Here is a 12524-nt window from a genome sequence, read left to right as displayed (position 1 = left end):
CCATTTCTACAGAACCATATTTATGATTACTACCAAAATAAAAAAAGCTTTAATTCATAAACTGCTCAAAACTTTAAAAAAAATTTTCTTAAACAGAAAATAGGATAATAGAACACTTGTACGGGAGGTAAAAAAAAATATGATTTAAAAATAAAAATAGAACTTTATATATTAACCTACCCTATAGCACATAATGAATTTTACTGTAAACTCTAAACTCTACAGGTTCTAATAATCACAGATTAACAATAGACTACAAAAATGGACCCAGGGTTTCATCTCAAATTAATGCACTTTTTAAAACTTAAATGTCACCCATTTATATGCAATAGAAAACAATTTTTAAAACCACGTATTTTCGAATTTGATCTATAAAATATAAACACATATGACAGCCCTCTTCAGAACAGATGTAGGATACATACCCAGTATTTCACTAAACATTATGATGCATTTACTGCTCAAAGCATTTCCACTGAAACAAATCATAATACGTGCATCAAAGCCTTCATAAAATGGTAGAACAAATCCTCCCCATACAAGCATTATAAAAGCATTTAAAAATATTAAAAAGCAAGCAGGATGCCTGGGTGACTCTGTCCATTAAGCGGCTACCTTCAGCTTGGTCATGATCCCAGTCTCCTGGGATCAAGTCCCACATCGGGCTCCTTGCTAGGCAGGGAGCCTGCTTCTCCCTCTGCCTCTGCCTGCCACTCTGCCTCTCTGTGCTTTCTCTCTCTCTCTCTCTCTCTGACAAATAAATAAATAAAATCTTAAAAAAAAAAAAAAACGGCACTAAAAAGCAATCTTTAAAATTCATCTATTTTGCAAAGTATTTGCCTGATACAAAAATTTATGAGATAGGGGATGCCTGGGTGGCTCAGTTGGTTAAGCGGCTGCCTTCGGCTCAGGTCATGATCCCAGCGTCCTGGGATGGAGTCCCACATCGGGCTCCTTGCTCGGCAGGGAGCCTGCTTCTCCCTCTGTCTCTGCCTGCCATTCTGTCTGCCTGTGCTCGCTCTCTCTCCCTCTCTCTCTCTGACAAATAAATAAAATCTTAAAAAAAAAAAAAAATTTATGAGATAAACTATTCTCCCTTATGAATCCATAACCCCAAAAGTTAAAGACCATGTCCAATATACTTTCTAGTTTAACATTTCAAAGTATTTCTCCTAATGATGCAGTTTTCTCCAAAGAAGACAAAGTCTCAATTAGTATCTTCAAAATGAGCTCTCACACTAATGTACCTTCCTGAATGATTTGCAAATCAGAAAAAGTCAAAACAAAAACATAAGACACTGAAAAAAATCTTCTCACTTCAAAAACAATAATGAAAAAGATTATAAAAACATGAATTTTTATGCCAATGCCAAACATTAAAATCAGAGAATGTTAGTCACATCATTCAACTGAAAAGCAAGTATAACAATGGATTAACCAGCCAAGCTTTACCCTTAACTCTAAGTTTTGTTGGGTTTGTATTACAATCTTTCCATTATTTTGAGGTAGGTCTGTTGCATCTGCCAACGTGCAAAGGATTTACATGAGGACTTCCATTAGCATTAATAAGAACTCCTGAAGTTTATCACCCGTCATCATTCTCACATACACACACTTTCAACACTCACAGAGTAATGACGAAAATGTTCTTAGAGTTCTGTGAAGATGAAAACCAAAATGCACAACCTAAATAAGACTTATCCAACAACTGGAATAAACCCATTTACTTAAAAATCTAAATTTGTTAAGTTTTCAAAGCTGAACTCATTCTATGACACTGTCTCACACTAAGCAGGTGAGAAAGGACTAGCGGTCACTAATAGTATGTTAAATCGCTTCAAGAAGCACCTAGATAAAGAGGCAGTACTCTATTCATTTTACTTGCAGACTCTTTTTACAATCATTTGTTTACGTTAAAAAAAAAAAAAAAACAGTGCTTAACAATATTAACTTTTTTCTGGTAAGATTATAGGCAACACTTCATATGGTATTTAATACCATTTTCTTCAAGGCCAATAAATCCTATCACTTGGCTTTGCATCAATAAATATAAAGCTTTTCTGCCTTTAAATTCTGATAGTCAGATCCAATTTGAATTGGTTATTGTGAACACCTTAGCTACAAACTTTATGAACATGATATTCATGTTTCCAAATCCTCACTACATCATTTCAAGACTAAATCATATATTCAGTTGCCCCCCCATGTGAGTTTATATTTATATTCATGTTTTGCAGGTATTTTTTAAATTCATATCTTTCTATATAAACACTGTTGTTGTTGGCTTGTTTTTTTTAATATACATATTCTAGTGCCTCAGAAATAAAAATAGTTATGCATTACTGATAATCGACAATGCTAGCCCCCCCCAAAAAAAACCCACTTCTGCCATAATTATAGCTTCCGCAAATGATACTCACTGCATATTTGTTACATATGTCTAGAAATATATTTTTAACTTCTACATGTGGATTTTAGGATTATTAACACATAAAAATAAAAATAAATTTCCCTATTTGGGAAGCAAAATCAAATAAAGATGGAATTCTAATCAATATTCATTTTAACTTCCCTAAATATAAATACGTAAAACTGCCATGTATATTTTCAAAATGACATACCTAATAACCTATTAAAATAGTACTCAAATAATCAATGCTGTAAAATTTTTTTAAAAAATCAAGAATACATCTGATATAAATTTCCTACTAATAAAGAACATTAAGGAGATTGTCAGCAATCTAATCTCAAGTGCAAAATGCTACAAAATTCCTGCTACCCAGTAAGAAATGACATGTAACCAGTGGAAAAAAATAAAGTAAATGAGGTGACAAAATACAGGTAAGCTGCTTTTGGTATGAATCAAAGCCACCAAGAGGATTCAACAGTGACCTTGTAAAAGTACACTTGGTGCCTTGGTTAACCTTACTTAAAGTGCTGCATAGTCAAGATGGAACTAAAAACACAAGTTTGCCCACTTCTTGCACTAAAGACTTAGAAATCCTTTTCACAGTAGAACGCTGTTTACTGGACTGTACCCACAAGCTTCCTGAAAGTATTTTGACTAAGGCTCTTAAGAAGCTCTATCAGCAGAATCTCTGACTAACAGATACACTATTTTAAGCAGTAAACTCTGCACAGTGGTTGCATCCAGACTATACAGCATACCGGAACATGAAATATACTAAAATGGATGAATATTTACAAAGTAATGACCTTGAAAACTTGCATGAAGAGAATGTCAATAGATGGACAGGAGGTATTCACGTTTAACAATCTGAATGGACAGAAGACTTACTAGAATATTTCACAAATATTAGATTCACCTAGTATGTTCTTTACTATAAATTCACTAATGCTGCCTGTAATGTTTTAGCAAATGATACAAATTATTAGTCATCCTACATTTGCCACTACAATGAATTAAAATTAAGGTTAAAATATGTAAAGGATATACTGTGAACCTTGTAATTTATTTACTTCATTTATTAATGTATGTATTAATTATATAATATCAATTATATCAAAACAATTTTTTCCTACTGAAATTTCTAACACAATTTTGAGTTCATGAAGTAACATAAAACCAACTGCTTTAAAAAAAAAGGAATTTTTTTCTGGAATTCTACCCATCAAAATAAAAATTTAATCAGGAATTCATTAAAATATACATTCATTAAGAGTATAAATTTCCTAATGCCATTTTTAATATAAGTACTTTCTAACTCTAAAATATTATACTATAAATTTTGATTTCAAAAATACCAAATATTTTTTACAAAGTAATAAAACTTTAAAATGGGTAGTATTGTGCAACAGATCAGAAATCATCATATGTATATATCACCTATTATAAAATGTCCAAAACCAGTCCTAAGATATTTTTAATGATTGAATGTTGCTTGTTCCTGTATTTAAGGCTTTGAACTAAAAAAAAGAGTCAGAAAAACTAAGTAATATTAATGGTACAGAAAGCTGATGCTCTTGCTAGTTAGCATCAAAAATAATAATCAATAACTAGATATATGACAGTTCTCTATGTACAACTGGCATCTCTGAAAAAACTGTTGCAAAAAATAAGCTTTCAGCATGTATATTATACGACTTGTATATATTTTCTTCTAGTAATTGCTATAAATATTCTGAATGCAGCATTAACCTATCCACACAAATGAGAATAACAAAAATAAAATGAGATTTTTCAGTTCTGAATACATTAAAAGGAAATACAAATGAAACAAAATGTGCATATGTTTCTCATAAGCCTCTTGCTAAACAATAACTTAGTAACAGAAAGTTGGAACTCTTTTCTCATACTCTATCTTTCAATTTGTTTTTCATTGGTAGCTGAATACAGACAATCACAAAATATAATAGAGCATACCACTAGTGAGATAAGCAGAATACCTTCAATTACCAAGAGTTTTCATTAGCTGCTCCAAAACTTTGATGGAGAGTTGTCTGACAGATGGGGTGTTTGAGAGGTTAACATATTTCGATAATACTGGAATTTATTAAAACCCTTCCCACTATATCACTCACGCTCCAGTATATGAATCTGATAAATTTGCAACCGTTTTTATTCAAATGTGTTGCCTCAGAGAGGAGAGAGACGGACTGGTTTAGAAAGTCAATCAAGATAAACTGCTTTTAATAAAATACTTTAAACATATAATTTAACCATCACAAATGAATGGACAGAGCATTTTAAAGCCCCAATTGTTCAGAAACTAACTTAAAACAGAAACCACTCTCTTTTTGTTATTATTTCCCTGTATTTCCCACAAAATGTGCTGCAACTGGCATCTAAATAGTTTCTTTGCATGGTGAACTGAAACATCTTGAATGCTCAAACTGTATTTTTATGAGTGCCTAGGGACCCTAAATTTTAGTGGTCTATTAAATGCCAGCAATTTCATGCTGCCTTGCATAAAACAGCATTCACATATTAGAGCACAGAAGTTCCATAGCTACATTATACTTCTGTTCCAACTTTCTCTTGAACAAAAAACTGAAGCAGAGGCTAATCAAAATAATATTTAAAAAAAATAATCCTTTCCAGTCTTTTCACATTTAGTTTATACAATATCTGTTTATAATTGTGTAACATTTGATTTTTTTCAACTTTTTAGAATTTTATAAGTAACTATTGCTTATTCTCGAAAAATGTGTGGAGTGGTCAAAAACAACGGGAGAATGGGGGAATATATAAACTTTTTTCTCACACCCATGGACAATATGTCTTCATGGTAGATCCTGATCAAACTTAACCTCCCTATGATAGATTTGCTAATTATATATATTTTCATGCAGAAAGAGCCCCCAAATTTATTTTACATATCTCTGCTATTATTGTAAGATATGTACAATTTTCTATGTTAAGATTTTTTAGTCTCTTACCTGGCAATGTTATCCTTCTCAAAAAGAAATCCAGTCCTATAGTTTGTTTGTACTGTTTCCCAAAAGTTTCTTGAGCAAAACACGTAGCTAAGGAGGTCTAAAAAAATTGATGCATAGAATATCAAAATTAATGTCTTTGTTTTAGAAATGTAAACATAAAGTCATTACTAAACCTTATTAAGTAATCTTAGTATTTATAGTACCATTAATCCAACCAAAAACTTTAAGCAGTTCTAATCAGTTACAAAGCAAAGAGGGACTTAACACTCCACCAGGTAAATTTCACTTGCCAACAGCTATCAGTGGGGACAACAGACTAATAGGTTAGATCTCTTTAAATCCCCTGATAGTCAAGCTCCTTCTCCTTGCTGGAAATTAGAATTTGAGATGTATCAACAAGAAAATTAAAACAACATGACTAAAGATCTGAATCCTAAATATCCATATATATCAGTCCAATACAATTCTAAGTTTCATTTCTGAGGCTAAATACTCTGAATATTTGTGCTCTCAGAAACAATAAGTACTAATTAAAAGGAGGAAAGTCTGTTCATATAATTTTCCTTTACAAAAAAGTATCTTTAAATGTCTAATTTTTCTCTATATTAAAGAAGTTAATGAAAATTATACTACAGAATGACTGAGATAGTATTTATCTTTAAAATTAAGAAGCTGGTATTTTTAAGACTAATATTAAGTGGGCAAAAATATTTTCCATCCAACAACCATAAAGATTAAGTCACAAGAATATTACAACCAGAACAGATACACATATTTCTACATATTTTTAAATAACAACTTGAAGTTGTATTCAAAACTCTGGAGTACCATTTCCTATCAAAGCAGAATAAAAAACATTCTGGAAACAACTGAAATAACTCAATAACTTAAAAGTTTCTCAAATATTTTAAATGCCCTACTTATTTGTAAACTTCACCAAAAAGAAAGGCAGCTTCACAAAGCTTTTAAAGAGCTCTACGCTCTTTAAGAAAGACTACCAAAGTTAAGTGAAAATTGCCCTTTGTTACTTTAAATGTTAAAATTAGGTATCAACTCCTAAAATAATGAAAACTAAAATAAAATTCCCAAGACACCTTAGTATAATTAATTATAAGTGCAGCAATGCAAAAGAAAACTTGGCCAATTTTCAATTTCTTCAAACAAAAAGACATAAAATTCTTTTTGACACAAGAACCATATTTTTCACACAAATGACAATGTGCACACTCTAAGTCTAATTCATTTATTATTTAAATACTCAGCACTTGTAATAAATTTCTAAGATATGTGGTCAAATATTTATTGAACACCCTAAGAAAGATGTTCTGCTAGGCACTGAGAAATAAACTCACTACACTCAAATGAAAATTTGTTTGGCTTCCTAAAGCAGGTAACAATAATATAATAACTGAGAGCCTGGAATAAAAAAGGTAAGCATTCCTTTTTAAAACTCTTTGTTTTTCATTTATCTTTATTTATGCCATTGAGCGTGTTTAACTCACAGTACAAAATCTTCTGTTAAGAGGTTTGGAGTTCCAGAGTTAAATAACCACCACTATTAACTATTACAGATATTTCAAAATGTTTAATATAGGGATTGTTGCTATACTTTTATAACAGAAAGAGAAACTCAAGGCACATGTAACATTAGCATAGTGCCATTTAAGGTAATTTTGCACTTTCATGTAAGCTTCTCAAAGTTCAGTATTTTTATATTAATGAATAGTTTTAAAAATTCGAAGGTTCTTTTCTTGGAAACAGGACTTCGAGATTCTGAAAGCCTTACCCTCACATTTTTGAGGCAAACATAAAGCTAGGATTTTTTGATTGGAAGAAAGTATAATCTGTCAAAAATACAGGCCTGTGAGAACATGAGAATATTAAAGTATATTCTTATACCATCTCTGGACATACTATAAAAATTAAACAGAAAATCAACTGGATCAGTGGTAGGCACTTCCTCTTCAATTCTCTAGACTTTCTGCCTTCTTTCACACTTAATAATTTCTCTCAAGTCATTATATAAATACCTTTCTTAAACAATTATGACGTGAACAATCATCTACCATACGTGAAACATCTTTTTGTGAAACGTCTTTATCTGATTCTTTATATCGTTTTGTCTGGTGAGTTTCTGCTAACAATTTTTACCATACTATATTTAGTAATACCAAAGGAAAAAAAAAAAAGAAAAATATTTTGCCTCAAAAAAATCTTAAGAAATATGTAATAAAATCAAAAGTATGAATCAAAACAGAAAGAACTAAAACACATGTTACTAGAAGGAGGAGCTAAATTTCTCTTGGAGAAATTATTAGTGATTATGTCAATACTCTGTTGCTTCCATCAATGTGTATTTAAATGCCTTGAGTTAAAACTGACAAAAGAAACTAATGCTAGAAAAAACAGCCAGGAGTTCAATCAGGATACAAATGAGAATGAAAGTGAGGCTGACTTCATAAAAGGATAGTAAAGGAAACAGAATGGGAAATTTGGTAGCTGCCAAATACTTTAGAGCAGAATAGAGAATGAAGAAGAAAAAAGCTTGATATACAAATATTGAAATAAAGGTTAGGTTTCTGATGTTTGTGTCTGAAAATCTCTGGCAGAAAATGCCTTTTCAGTTTTAAAAGAGTTTAGTCAAGATGATAAAGACTAAGTCAAACACCATAAACAGTTACCACTCTTACTCTTTTAGGCAGAATGATAGTCCTAACTCAACAATATGGAAGGGAAAAAATCATGTCTTGTCCTACACTAGAAAGAACTTTAGACAGAGATGAAAAATTGTAATTATTCACACTATATTAGCAACAAGAAGAAAACATGGCAGGCTAAACAAAAAACCCAGATAAAAAAACTATGAACAAAATTCAACTAACACATGTATGAAACTAACTGATAAATACTGGAAGAAAAAGTAAAAAATTTAAAGAATTATGATAGACCACAGGGTAACTGGCAATTTTGGTCTCTTTTAACAAGTGTTTTAGTGCTATAGATTGTCATTATAATTTTAAACAGGAAATGGATTCAGCTATGAGTTGACCATAAAAGGATTTAGGAAATGAAAAGTTAGCAAGGTATTCAAAAGAACACTGAATAATCAGAAAACTATACAAATATACCTCAAAATTTTTATTGAATAAGACTGTTAGAAACAATACTGATCTATTTAAAACAATTGAAACATTCAAAAAGTTTCTTCCCAATAATCTTTTAAAGGTAATCAGAGCATATTAGGTTGTTTTTCCTCAGCAATAAAAATCAGTAACAAAATATCATCCGGAAAGGCAAGAAAAGAAATTAACAGAATGCTCCAAATTTTGCACATAAATGACAATTCTCCCAGGTGCCCTAGGAACTCAAATCTCAGAACCAAAGACTGGAGCAGCTCTGCTGGGCCAATTGCCAGGGAAGATGCAAAGAGCAGTCGTCACCAGAGAAGCCAGGGTCCAAGCTACACCAGTAAAGGGGAATCATGAGCCGGAAACTGGTAACAATAACAACCTGCGTTTCTGAAGACCCTGGCTGGGAAAAGGGAGGGAAGAAGAAAGGAGGCCGACTTTAGCAATATTCCAAGAAACAGTGTTGGCGTCTTGGACAGAAGCGACAGGTGTGAAGACACCCGGGGCAGAAGCTCCTCACTTTATTGGGGGGGGGGGGGTTTACACACCGTTTTGAGATCCCATGGACCCTCCCCAAAGAGCAAGCACCAAGAGATGATTCTTCGGGGGCTCCCCAACCCAGAGTTAAAAACGTCAGCCTGAAGAGGTAAGGGGACTGGCTGTCGGATATTCTCAAGCACTCAGGCTCATTTATTAGATCAACCGTCACCGGAGACTAGACTCGAAGCAAGGATCCCCCCGGCCACGATAGCAACTGTACTCTCAGCATCAGCCTAAAGTAAGCGCTCAATGGATACTTGCTGAATGAGTGCTTGTGTTGACAGGTGCTGTGCTTGGAGGGAGCAGGGATGAACAGGTATGATGCTACGAACCAGCGGCCAGCGTTTATGGAGTGCACACCATGTTCTGAAAGCTTTCTGTGGATTTTCACACTGCATGTGTATTTGCACACTTCACCCTCTGAGGCGACCCCTATCAATAGCCACCTTACCGATGAAGCACAAATAGGGAAGCAATTTTGCCTCCGCTGTCCCGACCATAAGTGATGGGGCAGTGCTCACCCAGGGAATCTAATTCCAGAGCCACGTTCTGGGGAGTGCACTGTAGGTACGTGAAACCATAAGGCGGCCGGCGGTGCGGGGATGGGGGGATGGGGGATGGGGGCATGGGGGGGCGGAGAGGGCGGGGGGAGGAAGGCAAAGTGTGACCTGGACTAAAGTGATAAGAGCAGATTTTTGCCAGTCCTCAGAGGCAAGAAGCTGGAAAGCTTCCCACGAGGGCGATGCTGGCTCGACTCTTGAAGAAGTAGGAGTTCGCGCAGGCAAGGAGCTGGGAAGTGACTTTTTTTTCTTTTTCTTTTTTTCTTTTTCTTTTTTTCTTTTTTTTTAATTTAATTTAAGGAGAGCTAGACGGCTCTCGTCAGCCTTCACCCAGCGCCTACTTCGTGTCTGGCCCCAGGCCACGATCAGACGGGCCCCGGCCCTTGGGATAACGAGGCGACGCCGAGCGGCGGGAGGAGGCTGGGGTTTGCAGGGGCCGCGCCGGGGTTCCTGCAGGCCGGAGACGGCGGGCCCGCTGGAGGACTGACCTTCCCGGAGGTGCCGTCCCCCAGCACGACGATTTTCAGTTGGCGGTCCTGGCTCTCCTCCTCAGAGTCCGACATGGTGTCCCAGGAACCAGGCCCGCTCCCCCACCCCCACCCCGAGGTAGAGGGAGGAAGGGTAACAGGGGGTCTCCGGGGGCGGGGGAGAGGAGGAAGGGCGGCAGGGGAGGCAGAACCCCCCGCCCCGAAGTCTCAGCGGCCGCTGGACGTAACCAGGCTGAATCACTCGCCGGGCGCCATCTTGCCCACCTCCCCTCCCCTGGCCGCCGCCCCGCCCCCCACGCGCTACGTCTGTCGCGCGCCCCCTCCTCTGCGCCAACCCGCGCGGACGCGAGCCTCCCTAGCAAACCGGCCCATTTCCGGGCCTGGGACAGGGGAGGCGTTTGAACTGACCTGGCGAGACGGGCGCTACTCTCGCACAGGCAGCTGTGAAGAAGAAAAACAAAATGTATCACTCAAACGCGGTAGAAAAATGGGAGCCCATTAGCATTCGGGCATTCTATCAAATTCCCGTGTGTCCATCACCCCCTGTGAAGGTCCCTGAAGCGAATGGTTTAACCCGAGGCGGGGGCGTAGTCGCCTGGGCCGCTCGCCCCGGTTGCCATGGAAGCCGGGAGTTGGTGGAGAGGCGGTGGGGTGGCGCCTGTCTGTGGGCGCCGGGGAAGCCGGAGGACTGCGCAGCCCACTGAGGCTGGCCCTCCACCCGGAGGTGGTAGGGGCGCCGGGGGTCGCGTCCGGGGAGGAGCGTGGGCGCCGCAGAGGCTGCCGAGGACCGTTCTGCCTGCGGGGAAACGCCCGTAGGGGCCTTCACTTGAACAGAGTTCTGGCGCTGCCTCTTGTTTTGACCTCTGAAACCATGGGGTTCCGTGGACAGAACAACAGAATCTGATGGTTCATTCATCAAGCAATGAACCTAGAGCAGCAGTTCTCAAAGTGTGGTCCGGGGAACCCTGGGGGACGCCAATAAAGTCAAAATTATTTTCACAATAATACAAACACCTTTTTTTTTTTTTCTTTTTCGTTTTCATTCTCTCACGAGTTTAAGTGTTCCAGGGGATGCATGATGTATATGATGGCATTACTCTGGCAGTTACGGAATCATGTGCTTGTTATAGAGTGCCAAACATTTTAGTATTAATTTCGAAGCAGTAATGATAATAATGAACAATGTTTATGAACAAAAACTCTTTGAGGTCTACAGTAATTTCTTAAGAGTGTAGAGAGGCCCTGAGCCCAAAAAGTATTAAGAATTGCTATACTGTCTCAGTCCAGTAGAGTAGGTAAAAGATGTCACAGAAAATTTCAATAGACATAAATTCTGTAATAATAGTGCCAACCTACTATGCTTGTCTCATTGTTAATTACTTTACAGGGATGATCATGGTTCATTCCTCACGAGAACCCTATAAAGTAGGTAGAATTATCTCATTTTACAGACGCATAAGCTTAAGGCACAGAAAGCTTAGCTCAGAGTCAGTGGTCCTGGAAAGAATGCAGGAAGTAGAATGGGAAAGCAGTACAGTTTTAAGAAATGACCAGTCCTAGAGGGAGCACTGGAGTTCTAATCAGAGACCTATGCTTACTAGATGTGTGACCTTGAACCACAGTTACATCCATAAAATAGAGGTACCACCTCCTTCATAAAGTTGAAAATCAAATGAAGTGCTGAATATAAAATAATAGCACAATGCCTGACATACACTAGTAACACTCAGTATTAACAGTGTAATTATCCTCTTCATCATCATCAGTAGATATGGTCCATATTGGAGCATCACTTCTTCCTTAGGATGTTACCTTAGACAGGTTTCTTATGTAGATTACATTTAATTGTACATTAGTTTTTCAGTCTTCCCCTCACATATTATTATACATTAATGATATGCCCCTTGCATATAAGCATGTATTTATTATGTTTGCCAGCAGGGCCCCTATGAATTATTGTGCATTAATGATATAGCCCCTGCATATAAGCATGTACATACAATTATTAATCTTGCATAAGACATTAAGTTAACCTAGTATCCAGTAATACTTAAATTGGAATGCACTTCACTTCTCCAAAAAAGACCTTGATCAGCAAACCTCAAGAAACCAGCAAACCTTACACAAATGTGTACTTCTTCTCACTCTGGGCCCATAACACATCGTGGGGGGGGGGGTGTCCTATATTAAAACTATACTTGGCATCAGATTCTTACTTTAGGGCCTTGTAACTCTACTCCTACCTACAATCCTTTCAAATGGAACATCTAGATGGACTGATGACTAATCAGCCCATGATCACACAAAATTGTGGTGTCATGCATTTAATATCTTTTCATTTTTAGAGGAGGAAGCAGTATCACTCAGCCATAAAGGTCTCAACATGTAGAGCCTGGTTTCTTCATCTG

General features: G+C 36.9%; 1 protein-coding gene across 3 annotated transcripts in view; it reads right to left on the bottom strand.

Moving 5' to 3' along the window:
• The window catches only part of RAB28 (RAB28, member RAS oncogene family), a 113032-nt gene extending 102648 nt beyond the window's left edge, over positions 1-10384 (bottom strand). For all 3 annotated transcript variants that reach the window (XM_044226135.1, XM_044226133.1, XM_044226134.1), the window contains exons 1-2: positions 10117-10384; positions 5401-5497 (exon numbers count right to left, since the gene is read on the bottom strand). In XM_044226135.1, coding sequence (XP_044082070.1) covers positions 5401-5497; positions 10117-10191 — 172 coding nt within the window. In that variant the 5' untranslated portion in view covers positions 10192-10384. The remainder of the gene's footprint in view (positions 1-5400; positions 5498-10116) is intronic.
• Between the last annotated feature and the right edge of the window lie 2140 nt (positions 10385-12524).

Source organism: Neovison vison, chromosome 11 (assembly GCF_020171115.1).
Source record: "Neovison vison isolate M4711 chromosome 11, ASM_NN_V1, whole genome shotgun sequence".
NCBI lineage: Eukaryota > Metazoa > Chordata > Mammalia > Carnivora > Mustelidae > Neogale > Neogale vison.
This window is presented reverse-complemented; position numbering and strand designations above follow the sequence as displayed.